The sequence below is a fragment of the Quercus lobata genome, chromosome 5 (genome assembly GCF_001633185.2).
Source record: "Quercus lobata isolate SW786 chromosome 5, ValleyOak3.0 Primary Assembly, whole genome shotgun sequence".
NCBI lineage: Eukaryota > Viridiplantae > Streptophyta > Magnoliopsida > Fagales > Fagaceae > Quercus > Quercus lobata.
Window position 1 is genome coordinate 59,877,067 of NC_044908.1, and position 20,573 is coordinate 59,897,639.

At 33.1% G+C, this 20,573-nt stretch overlaps 2 protein-coding genes and 2 long non-coding RNA genes across 9 annotated transcripts in view; 2 read left to right on the forward strand and 2 right to left on the reverse strand.

The window, feature by feature from the left end:
• LOC115992103 overlaps nucleotides 1-10,117 on the forward strand; it is a 27,813-nt gene extending 17,696 nt beyond the window's left edge. Inside the window, exon 4 of the long non-coding RNA XR_004092423.1 lies at nucleotides 10,043-10,117. This is a non-coding gene — a long non-coding RNA (uncharacterized LOC115992103). The remainder of the gene's footprint in view (nucleotides 1-10,042) is intronic.
• The window catches only part of LOC115992098 (probable purine permease 10), a 21,137-nt gene extending 2,991 nt beyond the window's left edge, over nucleotides 1-18,146 (reverse strand). For 2 of the 6 annotated variants that reach the window (XM_031116156.1, XM_031116155.1), the window contains exon 1: nucleotides 1,202-1,356. In XM_031116156.1, coding sequence (XP_030972016.1) covers nucleotides 1,202-1,238 — 37 coding nt within the window. In that variant the 5' untranslated portion in view covers nucleotides 1,239-1,356. Of the gene's footprint in view, nucleotides 1-1,201; nucleotides 1,357-13,984; nucleotides 15,309-17,922 lie in introns of those variants that run through there. The other 4 variants (XM_031116151.1, XM_031116153.1, XM_031116152.1 and 1 more) reach the window with 4 other exon arrangements.
• LOC115992100 (purine permease 21-like) lies at nucleotides 9,770-13,027 on the reverse strand. The gene is made up of 2 exons (XM_031116158.1): nucleotides 12,966-13,027; nucleotides 9,770-11,101 (listed from the first exon to the last, which is right to left on the reverse strand). The coding sequence occupies exons 1-2, from the start codon at nucleotides 13,000-13,002 to the stop codon at nucleotides 9,909-9,911; spliced, it is 1,230 nt and encodes a 409-aa protein (XP_030972018.1). The 5' UTR covers nucleotides 13,003-13,027; the 3' UTR covers nucleotides 9,770-9,908.
• Nucleotides 12,257-13,183, forward strand: LOC115992104. The gene is made up of 2 exons (XR_004092425.1): nucleotides 12,257-12,917; nucleotides 12,985-13,183. It is a non-coding gene; the product is annotated as an uncharacterized LOC115992104 (long non-coding RNA).
• Nucleotides 18,147-20,573: the final 2,427 nt, after the last annotated feature.

The window sequence follows — 20,573 nt, forward strand, 5'->3', positions numbered from 1 at the left end:
ATTAAAAAAATACTTTCTCTCTTCCTATCTCTCCTCTTCCCATCCCCCTCACTTTTCCAGAGGCCTGAAGCAATTGATGGAGCAGTTTCAACTAGCAATTTTACTTCAATCTTGCAATACCCAAGCCACAAAGAACAACATAGACAACAATATTACTAAAAAAAAAAAACTCAAAACCACAATATAAAGCAATTTCACTTCACAGGCCTTGCAACATAAAACCTTCAAATGCGTATTTGAATAAAGATAAAAAATTAATTTAAAAAAAAAAAGATAAAAGAAAAAAGTAACCTGTGAATCTTGAACTAAAGAAGAAAAAAAAGGGAACTAAGAAAAAGGACGAAGAAGGACTAGGTGCTGTGATGAGAGGCGTGAGAGATAAACTAAATCCAACGGAAAACCCATATGAAAAATCCAACAAAATCCACATGAAAAACCCAATGGAAATCAGTCAAATCTGCCGCCGTTGCTGCCACCGGATCTACCTTGCTGCCGCCGCCGCATCTGCCTTGCTGCCATCGCTAGATCCAACCCAAATGGACTTAGATTGACATGGGTTTGTGTTGAAGTGAAGTTTTTTGGTTTGTTTATGGAGTTTTCTGGTATATTAATGGAGTTTTCCGGTGAAGAAAGGGGCAAAAGAAGAAAACTTGACCGGTGAAGAAAGATGAGAAAAATAAGAATAGAAAGAAAATTCACCGTGTGAGAGAGAGAAAATAGTGTTCAATTACATAAATGTGATTTTTCTATTACAGAAATGTGATTTTTCCTGATAGAATTCCATCAATATAAGAGAAAATAACCATATATTGTTCTTTAAGACATAAGGATTTCTTCAAAGGTGATGTATCATGTTCAAGTTCAACTATTTTATTGTTGGATAGATCTTAAAATATATATTAGTTACTATCATAGCAGAAGTAAGTTCAGAATTACAGAAACTAACTTCTCTACCAAAATCAAACTAAATCTCTCTCTATCTCTTGTAACTTTGACTATTGAAAGGTCAAAAGTTTTGTAGTTTAATTAAAACCTCCCAAACACAAAATATTTCATGATTTAGAGGAAAAAGAGTTGAAACTGTAGAATTATCAGCATTTTGTAACTATCTTTAAAAAAATAAAAATAAAAAACTTCTAAAAGACTACAAAAAAATAAACTTCTTGCACTTTGGTAATAAATTTATGAAAATATGACTTACTCATGATATGGAGCTGGAGTTCTTGAGCTTCTTTCATGTCGAAGTTGAATGAGTTCAAAGATGTTTTAGAGAGATAGAGAGGGAGAGAGAGTGTGTGTACACAATAAGTGAATCATGTACATTTATAACTTTATAACTTCTATTCTGACGGTAAATGGGTTTCCCAGTCCAATAAACAATTTTTGTTGCTTTATGGTTACCATTTCTTCTTATCATTTGACAAATATTCAGGGGAAAGCCAAGTGCATACAAATCATTGGAGCAAAGCGGTGAGGATATATTTGAAAATATTATTTTTTATTTATTTTTTATTTTGTTGATATCAAATTCAGTTGCCATAACCCCACTAAATGTTTGTATGGCTATCAATTTCCTATAAAAATCAATATTAAGTTGTCCTATAAGTCTATAATGATTTTTAATTGTTTGTTTGTTGGTTGTTGTTGTTTGTCCCATTAGGGGAATAACTTGTTAATTATCACCTTATGGGAAGTGATTAAAAGAGAGATGAAAAAGAAGAGATTTAATATAAACTAATTAATAACCTTCACTTCTTCATGTTTATGAGAGCATCAGTGTTGGTGGTGCCAAAAATTTAATAATATGGTATTGCAAAAAACTACTTTATTTATTTTACTACCTTATTTTACAAAATATCTATTATTAGTGATTTTATTTTAGCATTTAATAAAATAATATAAACAACATAATGAGCTACAATAAACAACAACCATCACTACCAAAACAATAAAATAATATATATTTTAATAAAATATTAGATTTGCTCCACTGATGCTGCCCATTTTTGCTACATTTTGATGGTAAATTTATCATTTTAGCAAAATGCTTGCACCAATACAAATGCTCTCTGGGTAGTTATTTAACTAGATTTCATAAGGATCACATTGGTTAATTATTTGCAAAGGCTAGCTCAAGGCTCAGCCAATTTCTATAGGGTTGGTGAGAATATTCAAAGCAAAAAGATACTAAAAAAAAAAAAAAACTTTTATGGGATAGCAATACCTGCTTTGTCTCTATTTCGTAGCAATAGTTGTCTGGTGGGTTGCACGTCAAGGTGGCTGTATGGATTTTCAGCAGGACGGCTTGATGTATTTGGGAGCCTAAAGTGAAAATTGATTATCTTATTTTAGATGCAAAATTTATATTAATTAATATGAATTATGTAGAATCTTTTCTTTTTTTTTAGAAGTTTTATAAATAGAAAAAGTTTGACAAAATTTTTCATACTTGTTGTGGCAGATTGATAGTGGTAAGTAAAAAAACGGTGTTAGTGGAAGCCTTAGACGAGAACTAGTAAAAGTTTGCAAACTCAACTCTTATTATTATTATTTTTTTTTTAGAAGTGCAACATTCACAATATTTTTTATAACAAATCTTAGGTTTTAGGTTGTTTTTTGTTTTCTATTTGAAAATATCACTATAATTATTATTTTTTGTTATCAATAACAACCTACTACTTAACATTAGTTATAAAAATGTTGTGAAAAATATTGTGGACTTTTCTCTCTCTTTTATTTGTTTTTTATCTGGTAAAAATATATTATTTTATTTATTGATTAAAAATAATCCTATTGGTTAAAATTTAGGGGCCTTTTTTTTATTTGAGGTCTTAAGCGACTGCATTTTTTTCTCTAACATTCAGCTGGCACTGATTTTCAGAGTATATTGGTTGGAGGGATATTATATCGGCTGCCAGCTACAGTTGCATCCAATTTTTTAGGGTTTTGAGTTTTGACAATTGCTGTAGAAACTCTGGTGCTGTAGTGGCACTTGATTATCGAAATATCATCAGCTGTTGTTCTTTCTTGTGCCTGTTTCTCTTAATCAACGAAGGGAATTCAGTTCTTAATTTCATGAATGTGCATGGTTTGTAAGTGGATTTATGTGCATAATGTGATCTCAAAGTGCAAATATATCCATGCGGACCATGCCTACATATAGTTCTAATAACAAAACAAAACCTATGACAGCTTTTTCATTCCCTAAATGTCACGCACAAAATTCTTACATGCATTTTCTTTTTTCTTTACTTTTTTTTTTTTGGGTTTGTGTATTGAGAACTTTAAAACTCTGTTAATAAGGCACGCAAAAGTATAATTTAACTATGTGATTATTAAATACCGTTTATCAAGCTATATAATTTTTTATTTCTTACATTTGATTACTCTTTTTGTGTTGTTAAATTCATAGAATTTTTTATGGATGGCTATGCTTTTCCTGATTTAGAGTTAGGCTTGAACCCAGTTCCTCATTACTGTACTGGATGCTACTACTTCACTGACATGGGTCTCAATCATAAGTAGCTGTCTTTTGAAAAGGGTATTTGGAATGACAAATTTTTGTTTTTTTGTTTTTATCAATGTTTAAGCATGATTGTTGTTAAAATAGATGGCAAGAAAATTAAAAGGTTGAGAGAGAGAGAGAGAGAGAGAGAGAGAGAGAGAGAGAGAGAGAGAGAGAGAGAGAGAGAGAGAGATTTGCGTGGTTTTGTGGCTTATGCCTGATGGCCAACGATCACAATGTAAAGCTCTTAGTGGCTACATTTTCTATTTTAAAAAGAAAAATTGATACATTCCAATAGGCGATCTTAATGTTCTTAAAAAAAAAAATGGTGTGGGAAATTAGGTACTATAAAAAAAAAAATTTCTAAATTGAAAAGTTCTGCATAGCGCAAAGGAGACTTCAAAGACTATGGAGAAAAAAAAACGAAATTTCCAAAACTCTCTTCTAAGACTTTACAAGTACAAAGTCTTTGGATTTTATATTTGTAATTTTCAAAACAAAAAGGTATATAAATTGAATTATCATTATTTGAACAATCATAAGTTTAGAATTATAAATTTTTATTTTTATTTTGATCACAATGTTGGCAGTGTAGGCGTAGCAACCCCATTCTGTTTAGGAGACATTTGATCTAATTTGGGTTTTCAAACAAGAGATTTGGACCACATAAACTAGCATCTATAATAGAGTATCTTTTCAAAATGAACAGCTGCTTACCTCTTCGAAAACCAGGTGAGAACCAAAATCATCACAAGCTCTACGCAAGGAATATAAAAATTCCTTTGTTGCACTATATATGCCACCTTCACCCTGGATAGGTTCAACAAATACAGCAGTAGTATTTCCACACTGAATCAGTTCTGTTGTAGCTTGTATATTACCATACTCCAAGAATGTGAGTCCAGGCATGACGGGCTCAAAGGGTGACCGGTAATGCTCTTTGCTTGTCAAAACAACGGCCCCCATAGTTCTCCCATGGAAGCTGTTTGTAAAAGAAATGAACTGTGTTGCTAGCTGTTTCTCATCAGGATGTGAAAATCTTTGAAACTTTCCTGCAAATTTGATAGCAGCTTCGTTAGCTTCTGTCCCTGAGTTTGAGAAAAAGACACGATCAGCGAAAGAACAAGCCACAAGGCGTTTTGCAAGCTCCACCTACAGTAACAAGACATTGCTTTATGGTGAGCAAATTTTGTTGAAGTACTTAAGCAGCTAATGCAAATACAATCACAATAGGCCAATTTTTGTGATTGGTAGATGTTCTATTTGCAATGAACAACATTAGGATATCTTTCTACTTATATTCACGTTTCATTTCCCTTTTTTTTTTCTTTTTTTTTTTTTAACATAATTCATTTGGGGTCTTTCTGGCTTCATTGGTCTGTAGGCAAAACTTAAAAACTTCACAATATGATTCTGACCTGTTAATAATTACCACTTGCAATTGAAAAGTGAGACTTTTCACTGGTAATAGTTACAATTTGGCCCAGTTTTTTGGTGTTTGGTGTGGTAGACATATTGAGACAAGTAGCACAATCCTAGGACTTTGCCATGACACCACCTCTGCTTTGCCTAATTATTGAAAAGATCCTCTACATTGATGAAACTAGTTTACCATACCTTGCCATGACATCACCTCCGTTACTGCTATTAAAAAGAAAAAGGCAAAAACACCATTTTGGTCCCTACATTTTGGGGTTACAGTCAATTTGGTCCCTACATTTTGAGAGTAATCAATTTGGTCCCTGTTATTTTCAAGTTACAATTAATTTGGTCCCTACCGTTAAATGACTAACGGAATCTGCTTAGGTGGCAAACGGAATACACATATGGCATAAATTAAATTAAAATATAAATAGTGCTTCCACGTCAGCCTTCCACGTCAGCTTTCTCTACTGTTAAAATTGCATGTGAGTCTCACATGACTCACTTATCAGCAACATCATCTTCACTGGGCAACAACACAGACACGATTGAATACTTAATCCCAAAATGAAATTTTGAACCCTAACACCTTCTTCTTCATAGCCATTATCACAGTCTCACAGCCATGATGAACAAAGCTCCTCAATGAACATGAACTCCTTCTTCTTAATAGCCACATCTCTTCTCACCTAATCCCCAAGATCAAATATCCTCTCATCTCGCCGATTCCACTCTCATCTCGCCGATTCCATTGCCGATTCACTTGTTCAACCACATCATCATCACTATCCCAACTGTCACCACCATCAGAATTTTGATTGAGGTGCATTAATGCTGCATCTTCCTCTTCCCTGTCACTTCCACCACTATCGTTGACAATAACAGGTTCTTTACCTAGCTCTAAACTCCTAGAATGGATCTCTTCAACTTCTACCTCGATAGGCTCATCAATTGGATGCTCTACAAATAAATCAATCTCTCCATAACCTGCAACCAAGTCTGCCATGAACATTGCATCATTATTATTCACAATCATGTGGAACGATGCATTCTCAAGGTTCACACCAGGCATCCTATACCACAACTTGCTAAGAGAAGTATACCCAAACTGCTTACATATAGACTCAATCTCACATTTCGAACACATCTCAGCATTACAATTGTCCACCATTCCCACTGCACCTCCCATGTACTGATGAGGATTAAGAGTGAAATAACCACCATCATGCACATTCATAGTAAAATATTGGGCGTCCATTCTGCATGCAAAAATACAAACAAGATTAAACAATAAAAAAAACCAAACAGTATAAATTCTACACTGTTACAAAAAACAATAATAAAAAACAAACAATAATTTCATTCTCCATTTAATTTTCAATCTTAAGATTAAATAGCAGCCAACTCTAGAATAGTTACATTATTCTTTATGCAGTTGATTGCAAAGTCATTTAGAGATTGGTATCTTTATCGAGTACATGTAAAAGTCCTTGACTGTGCCTACCCATGTGACAAAACCTACCACGGTCTAGTTTTCAAGTGATTGCAAATTTATTCAATGTCACCTCATGTGGTTTCCTTATTTGTCATGTTGCGATTGCCAATTAGTGGAGAAAACAAATACTATTAATTCTATATTTTTTCACAAACAAAAAAATATATATAATGGAATTATGTAATGATTTTTTTTTTTTTGGGATAAGGATGCAAGAAATTTTTTAATGACTGACACTTTCACATGCTAACAAGCTTACACATTGACTACCTTGACCCAAGAAGATAAAATAGAAAAGCACCAACAAACAGTCAATGACAAAGCTAATAACAGTCAAACAATAGTTATAAAAATAGCAAAAGTGTAAAAGCACAACTAAAGACATGACAAAAAAAGGTGTCAATGTTGAGGTTTTGTGGTCCGCAAAAGGTGTAAACACAAACCCATTATAAGTGGAATAACATTCTGAAATACTTATTATTAAAATTCTCAAAGAAAGTACACATAACAACTTACCTCTGTTTGGGTTCTCTGTTTCTTCGTTTCTTTGAGGGTCGAGAGCTCAATTGGGAATTGGCGAGATGAGAGGATCTTTGAACTTGGGAATTAGGTGAGAAGAGATGTGGCTATGAAGAAGAAGGAGTTCATGTTCATTGAGGAGCTTTGTTCATCATGGCTGTGAGACTGTGATAATGGCTATGAAGAAGAAGGGGTTAGGGTTCAAAATTTCATTTTGGGATTAAGTATTCAATTGTGTCTGTGTTGTTGCCTAATGAAGATGATGTTGCTGATAAGTGAGTCATGTGAGACTCACGTGCAATTTTAACAGTAGAGAAAGCTGACGTGGAAGGCTGACGTGGGAGCACTATTTATATTTTAATTTAATTTATGCTATGTGTGTATTCCGTTTGCCACTTAAGCAAATTCCGTTAGTCATTTAATGGTAGGGACCAAATTAATTGTAACTTGAAAATAGCATGGACCAAATTGATTGCTCTCAAAATGTAGGGACCAAATTGGCTGTAACCCCAAAATGTAGGGACCAAAATGGTGTTTTCGCCAAAGAAAAATTGATACATTTCAATAGGCGATCTTAGTGTTCTTTAAAAAAGAAAATGATGTGGAAAATTAGGTACTATAAGAAACAATTTTCTAAATTGAAAAGTTTTGCACAGCGTAAAGGAGACTCCAAAGACTCTGGAGAAAAAAAACGAAATCTCCAAAACTCTCTTTTAAGACTTTACAGGTTCAAAGTCTTTGGATTTTATATTTGTAATTTTCGAAACAAAAAGGTATATAAATTTAATTATCATTATTTGAACGATCATGAATTCAAAATTATCAATTTGTATTTTGCTTTTGATCAAAATGGTGGCAGCGTAGGCCTAGCAACCCCATTATGTGTAGGAGACATTTGATCTAATTTTGTTTTTCAAATAAGAGACTCCAAGTTTTGGTTATTTTTCTCTGAATCTTTTGAGTCTTTAAACTAAATATTATTAAAATTTGAGATTATGGGTGTTATGTCCACTATGTCAAATAACTTAGGTGACTGAGAAGAGAGGGAGCATTCAGTACCCTTAGTGATGTCTCTCTTTGTTCAATTATTTTTGGGTAAATTACAACATACCCATTTATTATTTGACCAAAATTTAAGTTATTTACCTATGATTTAAAAGTTGGCACTCTACTCATCTAAGGTTTACCTCCTTAGGCTTCTGTAACCCACCTATATACTTTCACTGTAAAAAACACATAAAACATAACAAAAGCATAAAAATCCAGATCTAAAAGCATATTTCTAAAAACATACTCTAGTTAGTAGTGCAAAAGTGCAAAACAACATCACTTTTACATTAATCACGTGTATATTCAGAAAATCAGAATTTTTTTTTTTTATTTTGTGTGTCAAACGGACACTTTATGGAGAGCCCAGATGCAAGTGGGCCAAGATCTGAGTAAATATATGCGCCCACCTAACCTAATGGGCCCAACCCAATCCATCAACGCTCTTCAAAGCAACTCTTCTTCTTCTACTTCTTCTTTTTCTTCTTCCACTACGCCACAACCCAAGTCCTTCTCAGTTCTAACAATGGAGAAAGGGGGGTTCGAAAGTTACAATTACTCTGGTCATGGAAAACCTCTTATTATTAGCTCCAGTAAGTACCCTCACCACTTAAAGCTACAGTTACATTTGTTATTTGCATGTATGTACATCTTGACATCTTGTGAGAACTTTTAGGAGTATTTACAAGGCACTAAATTCTTTAAGATCATATGGGTCATTTCATTTGCTTGTACAATTTATTGCGTTGGTTTTGATTTGAGCACGTATTAGAGAGAGAACTGATCAGCAATATCGTTTTTTAATGTCTTGACAAGGGAAGATACCTCAATAGGGAAAAAAATTGCTACTTTAAAACTATGTGTTAGAGATATATTAGCCCATTAGTATATGTGGTTCAGCATCATAGATCAAATATGTGGGCTTGTGATATCTACAAATGCTATTTTTTTGGTACCATAGTTCTGTATCAACATGACAAATCTGTGGGTATTTTTTTTAGTTGGTAGCTATAATCAGCATTTTATAGTCAAATTGCTTCTCTGCCAAAATTTGAGTATCTGTAATTGCAATAAACAATTCAAACATTTTCCCCTCAAAATTCTTTGACTGGGGTATAATTTTTTGGCTACCAACGGGCTTCACATATTAATAACAAGTCTTGAGATTGTTAAATAATGGGAAAAACAGTGTCAAATATTCTTTTCTTTTCTTTTATTTTTTTGGTGCTTTTGTCTTAAAAGCCCCAACCTCGGAAGAAGACTCACTTTTACTTAAAATGCATGTAACACAGTGATAGCTATATGTTGTAGTAGTTATAATTTCTGATGAAGAATTCAATAAATTTTTATCCTAAATTTGGCTTGAAAATTCATATTCTAGTGTTATGCTTTACCTTTGGCCATATATGCTACCACATATTTTGCATTGGTTCTATCTCATTTGTCAGTTCTGGCTTTCCTTTTGCCCTTGAAGGACCCTGAACAGAACCTCTCTTTCATGTTGTATTCATGGGTTCTCAGGACAGCTCAGCTGTTTCTCCTGAGCTTGCCCCCTTTATTCTTATTGCCCATCACTTTGACATTGTTCATGTTCACCCCTTCAATACAATAATGGGGTGGTTCTGCTGTTGGGGTTTATGGGGAAGGGGTTTAGGCCCCTTTAATTCGCCAGATTGATGGTCTAACATGGCAATATGCACAAGACTTGCTACCAAGTGCGATACCCAAATTGGATGAGTAGTTTAGACAAAATAAAAATGACCCAATTATAGTTACTGGAATCTGAAAATATTTTTGGAAATGGAATGAACAAGACCATGATTTACACTTCATGTGGAGAAACAATGGCATGGGGTTTACCTACAAGTTTGGAAATATGAGTTTGTAAACCATTCTAGGAATCAAGACAGAGGAATAGCTTCAGTGCTCATAAAATTTTGTTTCTGTGGAAAGTGGAATTTTTTGATAAATATTCTTTAGCCCATCTTGTTCGTCGGTAACCTCTTTCAACAGGGGACGCATTGAAATTTCTTCCTTGACATCTCTCTTTTCAGCCTTGGCCTCAGAATCATCAAGGTAGTGCTCATAGAAATATGAAATAAAGCCCCAAATAGCCAACACCATGGAAATCGCCTTTACCCCATCCATTTTGTCATGAAAGAAGATTACGGCTAGAACTGGAATAACAGGCAAACCCAACACACTTATGACATTGGAGAACAGGGAAGACACTTCATGTATCAAGCCTACTGCGCCAATATTGAAAATCTGCCAAGCTATAGCTGTCCAAATCAAAGTACTGACATAAATAAACTTCCCCAGTTCAAACTCGTCCATCTCTCTCTTTAGACCTTTCCACTCTCCGCTAGCAAAGAGCCCCACCAGTGTAGCACAAGTTGCTACCAGTGACTGATAGATTATCATTTCCAAAATCACTGTAAATATTTCCCTTCTTAAAATCTTATGGAAGGAGAGCTCTGTAAGGGAAAGCATCAATCCAAATCCAGCAGATGCACCAACAGTGCAAAAGAGTCCAATTTCATAACTCACATTAGAGTTTCCGGTGGGGTTCGTAGAATTGGTTTGAAATACCAGCAGGGCAGAGGAGATGGTGAGAAGGACTAGAGAATTGATTATAAAAGGAGTAAACTTCTGGGAATTTATAAGGAAGGAGAAGAAAGCATTGAAGGTCAACTGGGATGTGCAAATAAGTGCAAAAGTAGATACTGGAAGGTGCAAGAGCCCAACCGTATACATCATGCTGTTTGCTGCCTGAAGTACACCTAAAGAGACATATATCAAAGCAAGGATTAAGGTGGAGGGCTCATTCCTGTGGATACTGTTTGTAGTAGTCTTTTCGGGTGGAGAGATGTAGTAGTAAGGAATGATGATTGGGAATCCTGCAATTTGCACTAGTGTTGCTGTCCATTTGCTCTTTCCACCTTTGTCATAGTAGAATCTTCCCAAGAGTATAGCTGCTGACTGGCCGGAGAGGACAAAGAGTGTAAAGATGGTCATTCGGAGCCACTGCATAAAGGTTCTGGGTTGTGAGATTTTTGATTGGTTGGTGGCATTGATATGACCAGGTGTGTTTGCTTCTTCAGCTTCTTGAACTGGTAAGAACATGTAAAGGGATTACTAGAGGAGAAACTTTGCTATCTTATGAATTCCTTTTTAATTTTGATGTGTATTGCTTTCTAACTAATTAGTTTGTCAACAAGCATTATTTTTAGCAGCATCAATAAACACACTCAATCTATGCTATTAATAGGGTCCTTTTTATTCTGAAAAATTGAAGGTCTTCCACTGAAGTGTATTGTGCTTTCTTTGTTAACTCTTTATGTTTTGTACTTTTCTGGCTCCCTTATCTTTATCAAAAGATTCAAAACTAGTGATGTATAATGTACAGAATATAAACTATTTTATAACATTTCATGTGGCTCTATTCCCATTTTATTGCTCTCTCTAGTTATTAGTTAGGGATGTGCACCAACTCAACTCAATGCCTTGGGTGGGTTTTTTCGTGTGTTGATAGATTGGGTTGCGTTCTAAAACTTTTTCAAAACTTGGTTTGGGTCAGGTTTGGTTTGGCAAAACATTTGACCCAAGTAACTTGGCCAAACTCATGCAATTAATAGTTTATAAAACCTATATTTATTTTAAGTTTATTTATTTTTAATTCATTTGGATTTTGGGACTTATTTTATATATGTTGAATTTATTTTGGTATTTGAGACTTAGTTTTGATAAAATTGAAATATTATTCCTAATTGTGTAAATTGAAATCATTTATATAATAATGGTCTTAGATAATTCAATGAAAACATTTTTTTTTGTTTGTTTATTAGGTATAAAAAAATGAGTCCAACCCAACTCAATCCCTGTGGTCAAATTGGTTTGGTTTTTAAAGTTGTCCTGAGTTGAGTTGAGTTAGATATTTCTCAAATTGAGAAAGTAGAATTAGATTGAAAAATACTCGAAACCCAGCCCACCCATGCACAGCCCCCCTAATTATATGTGCTTTAACTAAGAAGCATGAAGCATGAGTGTGGCTTGTGAAAGAAATGCTGATTTTGAAGCAATAGAGTACTAATTACTAAACTACTAATAATAAGCATCTACATCTATACGTAGAGTGAATATTCAAACTAAAATTGATTAAATATTACTTCGAAATTTCTACGTTAGTAAAGAAACACATTAGTATAAACCTTTTATGAAAAAAATTATCTGATGATTTTTTTTCTCTTGATCTACAACTCCCCAATAACTATTTTTACTTTTTTATTATTAATTTTTTGGTATAGTTTATGTTACTTAAAAATTTGATAATTTGCATCTTGAATGCCAATATGATTGTGAGACCGTCCTAGTAAGCATTGTGTTTCTAGAATGTAATTCAGAACTCCCCAGATGAGCTATGACAGCAGGATTGTGTCATCAGCTCATCACATAGAGGACACTTACTAATGCCTTTCCTACTGTTGAGACTATAGAGTTTGCACTTCCTGTATAAATTATTTCTTGACGGGTAATGACTATCGTACACAGTGTGTACGTATATACCATGCAACAAGGGCTGAAATTGTGTTTAAAAATTTAAAAATTGTATTTTACATTTCACGATCTCAATGGAGTGTCTATGGCAGTGTGTGATAAGCTGTGTGCAACAAAATTTACCGTTACTTACATTGTGAGTTGATTAGTGTGTTACAATACTGCTATACATTTTTCATTCATATCCATCAACTGCTGTACTACCTATTTGAAACTAAGAGAGATCTACGAAAAGCTTTTGTACAAAAATGATTTTAATATATCTTCCTTATAATTTGGAGGGGAACAAAAACAGAAGGGAAAAAAGAAAGAATATATAGATGGACTGGAATATTTAGCAAAAAGAACAAAAAAGAAAAGAAGAATATACAGGTTAGCTGCTTTTCTTCTCTAATCTTTGGAAACAGAAATTTGACTTACCCGTGACTTGGAGTTGCAGATTTTGAGCTTGCCCCATGTTGAAGGTGAATATAGGTGGGAGAGAGAGAGAGAGAGAGAGCCTTTATGCACAAATAAATTGAAGCATGTACTTGAACTGCATGCAATTTATGGCTGTAATGGTTGTCCAACTCGAGTGATGTAAGGTCTTATTCCATAATTAACACGTTATTGCATCATTTTAAACATTTATAGCTTTTCAACAATTGCAAAATAATATGGGCTCAATCACAATCGTGATCCAATATCGTGATAGATATGGTTTAATTCGATGATTTATATTTCTTGGAATGAGTTTTTAAGTTGTATGGATTTCATTTTATTTTACTTTTTGTAGGTAGTACGATGCATATCATTAAACTATGTTGGGATTTTGTCAAAATTATACCATTTTGCAGTAACTTTTTTGTATGTAAATCATCAATGCAATTGCCAATTTCACTTAAAAATTCATAATTTGCTTGATTCGCTTCAATTGAATATATGCTTCAATTACAGGACAACATGAGAATTAATTTACCATAGAACTCCCATGATCTAATTAGATAGGCACGTGTTGTTGAAGATCTTAAGCTTTTTAAATGTGGGAAACGAAATTTGAGAGAGAGAGAGAGAGAGAGAGAGAGAGAGAGAGAGAGAGAGTTTATACACTTGAAAACTTAGCAGGTACATGGATTGCATGCAACTTGCATGGTTGGTGATGGGTTTCCAGTACCTATAATAGTATAATGTGCAGTCTTATTCCATAACTAACTCCTTATTGCACATTTAAAACAGTTTCTTTCTAATGATATTTGAAATGGTTATATCATATGAATGGTGTTACCATATCATTTGAATCATGTTTGCCTTTATTTATATATATATATATATATATTTTAATAATAGGTACAATAACTGGGTAGGGGAATTTGTATCCTAATTCTCCTTATTAATAAATCAGATTAGATAATACCACTAAAATACAAAGTGAATAATTACATAATAAATAAGGAAGAAGATTGAGAGATATGGTAGAGATAAGTCTTACTAGTTTATCTGCTTGACTAATACTACTTAATTAGCTATTCCATACAAGTAGAATGATTCGAAAGTCTTCTTTTGTAGAAAATTAGCCTTACATTGATCTAAGCCTATCTTATGCATTCATTATTGTAGTCTAGGCAAACCTTATTCATGATCCATTAACCTCTTGTAGTGAGGAGACATTGGAAGCTTCATTTGCATTTCTATCTTCATGCTGCTTGGACTTGAGATCATCAAGGTACTGCTGATAGACATACGAAACAAAACCCCAAATAGCCAAAACCATGGAGATCACCTTTATTCCACCAATTTTGTCATGGAAAAAGATCGCAGCTAGAACTGGAACAATAGGTAAACCCAAAACACTTATGGCATTGGAGAATAAGGAAGACACCTCAAAAATCAAACCTACACAACCTACAGTAAAAACATCCCACATTAAAGCTATCCAAACCAAAGTCATGATATAGGATACTTTTCCTAGTTCAAACTCCTCCATCTCTGTTTTTAAACCTTTCCACTCTCCACTAGCAAAAAGTCCCACCAAAGCACCTAAGGTTGCAACCATAGACTGGTAGATTATCATGTCCATGATCGCTGTAAATGTCTCCTTTTTAAAAACCTTTTGGAAGACAACCTGTGTAAGTGAAAGCATGAAACCATTTCCAGCAGATGCACCAATAGTGCATATGAACCCAATTACATACTTTCCTTTAGAAATTTTGGAGGAGTCTGAAGAAGGGTCTGTTTCAAAAACTAGGAGGATGGAGGATATAGTGAGAAGGACTAGAGAATTGACTATTAAAGGAGTGAACTTTTGTGAGTTAAGGAAGAAGGAGAAAAAAGCATTGAAGGCCAACTGTGATGCACAAATGAGAGAGTAAGTAGATGCAGGAAGGTACATTAGCCCAGTTGAATACAAGAAGCAATCTGCAACAAGAAGTAGACCAAGTGATACATAGACTGATACATGTACCAAGGTGGATGGTGGTTTAGAGTGGATAGTGGTGGCAGTATTTTTTATTTTGAGATTTTTGAGTGATGGGATGAAATAGTAGGGAAGAAGGACAGGGAAGCCTATGAGTTGCACAACCGTTCCCAACCATTTGCTCTTTCCACCTTTGTCATAATATAATCTTCCCAAGAGTACTGATATTGACTGGCCAGAGAGGAGAAAGAGTGTGTACATGCTTATTCGGAGCCACCATCCATAATTTCTAGGCTGAGTGATTGTTGATTGGCTGGGGACATTTATATGCTCTGTTGTTGAGTTTGCTTCTTTCTCTTCAAGCTGAGCTGCTAAGATCACATTGAAAGGACAATTATAGTTGGAAAAAGCTATCTTCGTGAGTTTAGCAAGTGTTAAAAAAAGTTATCTTTTTTATTATTCTTTATTCTTAGTTTATTTTGTTAAGCCACGTAAAAAAAAAAAAAAAAAAAAATGATCCCCTCATCTAAAAGATAGCACATGGAATCATACGTATATGAATGCCCTCTCACATAAAGGTGAGATCCACCATTATGTGAAATGTAAATTACACAAATTTATATACAAAATATCTTAAGTGTAGTACACTAGGCTTTCTAATTGAATTTAAACACTTGGTTATATATAAAAAATATATATATATAATATCCCTAAAAAATATAACACTATTTATGTCTTATTCGTCAAAATAACTAAATGTTTGAATTTAATTAGAGAATCTAATGTAATGTATCTCATTTTACAATTTTGTGTATGATCTGGTTCTTGAAAAGGTCTTGCATTCAAGCTTTAATAACACACTTTATTTTTTTCTAATCAGAAAAGAAAGGACATACAATTCTTGATTTCCCTTTCTAATTTATTATTATTTTTTTCTTAATAATGGTTAGAGAGGAGAGGTCTTATATGCATATAATAAGTTTCAAGCCATGGATGCCCAATTGCCCACAGCAGGAATGGAACCAATGTATTATCTTTGTGGGCCTAGAGTACGATTATTCTTTTCAACGTTTAATAATGGAAGTTATACAAATAATAAGATAAATTGATGACTATATATGACAAGAGGAAAGTATTATTTCTTTGAGAAAACGCAAAAACCAATCATTTTGATACAAAAATAGTGCATTCAATTAGGCTTTATCGAAAATACTTAATATTATATTTTACTCACCAGATAATTTTCAAATTATAATTTGTTATCTTCTCTCTTTATAAAATCAAGATCCAAACATACAAACATATATAGTTAGCATATACAAATATATATAGTTATAATTTTTATTCTCATAACTAAATCATTTTGATACAAAAATAGTGCATTCAATTAGGCTTTATCGAAAATACTTAATATTATATTTTACTCACCAGGTTAATAAAATCAAGATCCAAACATACAAACATATATAGTTAGCAGAGAATTCAACTAGGAAAAAAAATAAAAATAAAACAGAGAACAATATTTATTTTCAAACCCAAAGTTTTAGCATTTTGTAGTCAAGAAAACAAAATTATTCATAATAGTGATCCAAATAAAATTTTCTTTTTAAAATTAATTTTGGAGAGAAAGAGTGAAGACATATGGGGGTGAGAGCCCTTGTCTCAATCAGTATCGCAGGTAGATTGAAAGACCTGGAGGAACTGGTAGTCTATTAACAAGTTAACAACACTTAATTAAGTAAATTGAAGGCTTCAATATTGTAGCACCACATATATTTAGGTATCTATTAACTATAAAGGTCTTTTAAGTTTTAACCTATCCAAAAAAATAATAATAATAATAAAATAAAAAGGTTTTTTATGATAGGGCCCTGAGTGTAAGATATTTGGTAATTTGCATTTTTGGGTTTTCTATGGGCCAACTTAATTTTTAAGAGATAATTATGGTGGGGTTTGGATACACATTTTGATTTTGGCGATTGCGTTTTTATTTTATTTTATTATTTTAATTTTTTTTTTCCAAGTTGCGTTTCAGTGGGACTTGAGCAGTTACGGTTATTGTTTATGCACTATTCATGAACAGTAGCCGCAACTTTTGACTATTCTTCCATGAACAGTGCATCCGTGCACTGTTTATGGACCCACAAATTCTATTTTTCAACAACTTTTTCATTAAAAATAGCTCTCATGACACTATTCACACATTTAAAAATTATTTTGTTACAGTATTTTTAGTTTTCAGTTTTCAGTTTTAGCAAAATAAGTTCTATCCAAACAGAATCTAGATATCATTTTTGGAAGGCTAAACTTCAAGTTTTAATTATATATGTTATAAAATAATTTAACTATATAAATTGTTCAAAAAAAAAAAAATCCTTGGGGCCAGGGCCATGATCCCCTTTGCCTCAATATACTTTCTTCCCTGCCTAGGATGCTTTTTCACTTAGCATAGGTGGCACCTTCATCGCTATGAATATAGATTATAGGCATGCATAGTATATATATACCTATAATTACATCCTAGAGATATTCTATTACAAAAATGCCATTTTTCCTGATAGAAGTCCATCAATATAAGAGAAAATAACCATATATTGTTCTCTAAGACATAAGGATTTCTTCAAAGGTGATGTATCATGTTCAAGTTCAACTATTTTATTGTTGGATAGATCTTAAAATATCTATTAGTTACTATCATAGCAGAAGTAAGTTCAGAATTACAGAAACAAACTTCTCTACCAAAATCAAATTAAATCTCTCTCTATCTCTTGTAACTTTGACTATTGAAAGGTCAAGAACTTTATAGTTTAATTAGCACATTCTCATGCATAAAGTACTTCATGATTTAGAGGGAAAAGAGTTGAAACGGTAGAATTAATAGCATTTTGTAACTATATTTAAAAAATGAAAATAAAAAACTTCTAAAAGACTACAAAATAGAAACTTCTTGCTCTTTGGTAATAAATTTATGAAAATATGACTTACTCATGATATGGAGCTGAAGTTCTTGAGCTTCTTTCATGTCGAAGTTGAATGAGTTCAAAGATGTTTCAGAGAGATAGAGATGACGAGAGAGTATGTGTGTACACAATAAGTGAATCATGTACATTTATAACTTGTATTCTGGCAATAAATGGGTGTCGCAGTCCAATAAACAATTTTGTTGCTTTATGGTCACCGTTTCTTCTTATCATTTGACAAAGATTCAAGGGAGAGCCAAGTGCATACAAATCATTGAAGCAAAGAGTATATATTTGAAAATATTATTTTTTTGTTGAAGTCAAATTCAGTCGCCATAACCCCACTAAATGTTTGTATGGCTATCAATTTCCTATAAAAATCAATATTAAGTTGTCCTATAAGGCTATAATGATTTTTAATTGTTTGTTTATTGGTTGTTTGTCCCATTAGGGGAATAACTTGTTAATTATCACCTTATGGGAAGTGAAAAAGAGAGATGAAAAAGAAGAGATTTAATATAAACTAATTAATAACCTTCACTTCTTCATGTTTATGAGAGCATCAATATTGGTGGTGTCAAAAATTTAATAATTTGACATCACAAAAATCTACTTTATCTATTTTACCACTTCATTTTACAAAACATCCATCAGTAATGATTTTATTTTAGCATTTAATAAAATAATATAAATAACACAATCTGCTACAATAAACAACAACCATCACTACCTACACAATAAAATAATATATATTTTAATAAAATATTAGATTTGCTCCACTGATGCTGCCCACTTTGCTACATTTTGATGGTAAATTTATCATTTTAGCAAAATGCTTGCACCAATACAAATGCTCTGGGTAGTTATTTAACTAGATTTCATGAGGATCACAATGGTTAATTATTTGAAAAGGCCAGGCTAGCTCAACCAATTTCTAAAGGGTTAATGAGAATATTAAAAAAAAAAAAAAACTTTATGAGATAGCAATACCTGCTTTGTCTCTATTACGTAGCAATAGTGCCATATCATATATATATATATATGCTTTGTCTGGAGGGTTCCACGTCAAGGTGGCTGTATGGATTTTCAGAGTATATTGGCTAGAGGGATATTATATCAGCTGCCAGTTACAGTTGCATCCAATCATTTAGGGTTTTGAGTTTTGACAATTGCTGTAGAAACTCTGGTGCTGGAGTGGAACTTGATTATCGAAATATCATCAGCTGTTGTTCTTTCTTGTGCCTGTTTCTCTTAATCGACGAAGAGAATTTAGTTCTTAATTTCATGAATGTGCATGGTTTGTAAGTGGATTTATGTGCATAATGTGATCTCAAAGTGCAAATATATCCATGCGGACCATACCTACATATAGTACTACTAACAAAATAAAACCTATTACAGCTTTTTCATTCCCTAAATGTCACGCACAAAATTCCTATATGCTTTTTCTTTTTTCTTTACTTTTTTTTTGGGTTTGCGTGTTGAAAACTTCAAAATTCTGTTAATAAGGCACGCAAAAGTATAATTTAACCATGTGATGAAAAAAAAAAAAAAAATCTAAAGACACAAAAAAATGTCTCAACATTTTCACATCTCTTATTTTCAGTTGAGGTAGCATTAACACCTATGTTGTTAAGAAAATGTTGTGACAATTTGTTTTATTTATAGAATAACTCCAAGATGAATTAAAGAAATCAAGAAATGAAGGGAAATAAGAGTGGAAAGTATCATGAATTAGAGCTCTATTTACCCAAGGCACTTCCTCAGGAATAAAATTTCGGTGGTGAAATTGATAGTAAAAACGACTCTAATTGAACCAAAGAGAAGCCCTCAGTGATATACTAACATGTCCTCCCAAGTTGAGTAAAAAAATGCCATCAAAAAGAGAAGTAGAAGAAGCAGCATTGCTTGGAAACAAAACAAAACGAGAAAGGCCAAAGAAGATTTGAGTCAAAGAAAAAGTGCAGAATCTAGGCTCAAGCGACCCAGTTTGAGACTTTGAGGTTAGCTTGGCCTCATCATCAAGCCCTTTCCTCAAGGACAAACTGGATGATGTGTACAATTTTTACCTCATGTGTTTTAGCAATTATTTGCCTTCCAACAATAGCCAAAAAGATAAAGACAACTCATTTCCTTTCAAAGTTATTTTTTTATTCCCTTGATTTAAGTTTCAGTTGACACTTCAACGGTTCAACGTTCAACGTTCAACGCTCATTTCTTTGAAATTAATGGTCACATCACTACTCACTCCACTGGTGTTAATAATGGCCCATATTGAACATAAATTAAGAGAACTGAGTTGTCACACTAACCATACATATTCAATGGTTTTAGGTCCAGCGATTAGGATCTAATAAGTGTGGATTAGGACCTATTTAGAATTTTGAACCACTTTGAGGGAGTGCTGCCTGTGGATCTTCAAATGGATGGGTCCCACAACTTCAGTAGGTATAGAAAATTTCTGAGTCAATCACGTGCTAAAAACTAGATGAGTTTTCTAAGTTGGTTGCTCATTTTAGACATTTTCATTTATAAAAAGATATAAATATTGCTGTATTTTGAGGATTGAGATTAGGTGCAATGCTTAGGGTATTATAATACTTAGAGAGTATTACACCTGATGCAATTCCTATGAATGGTTGAGATTGATAGTTGTAAAAAACAACTTTCAATCTC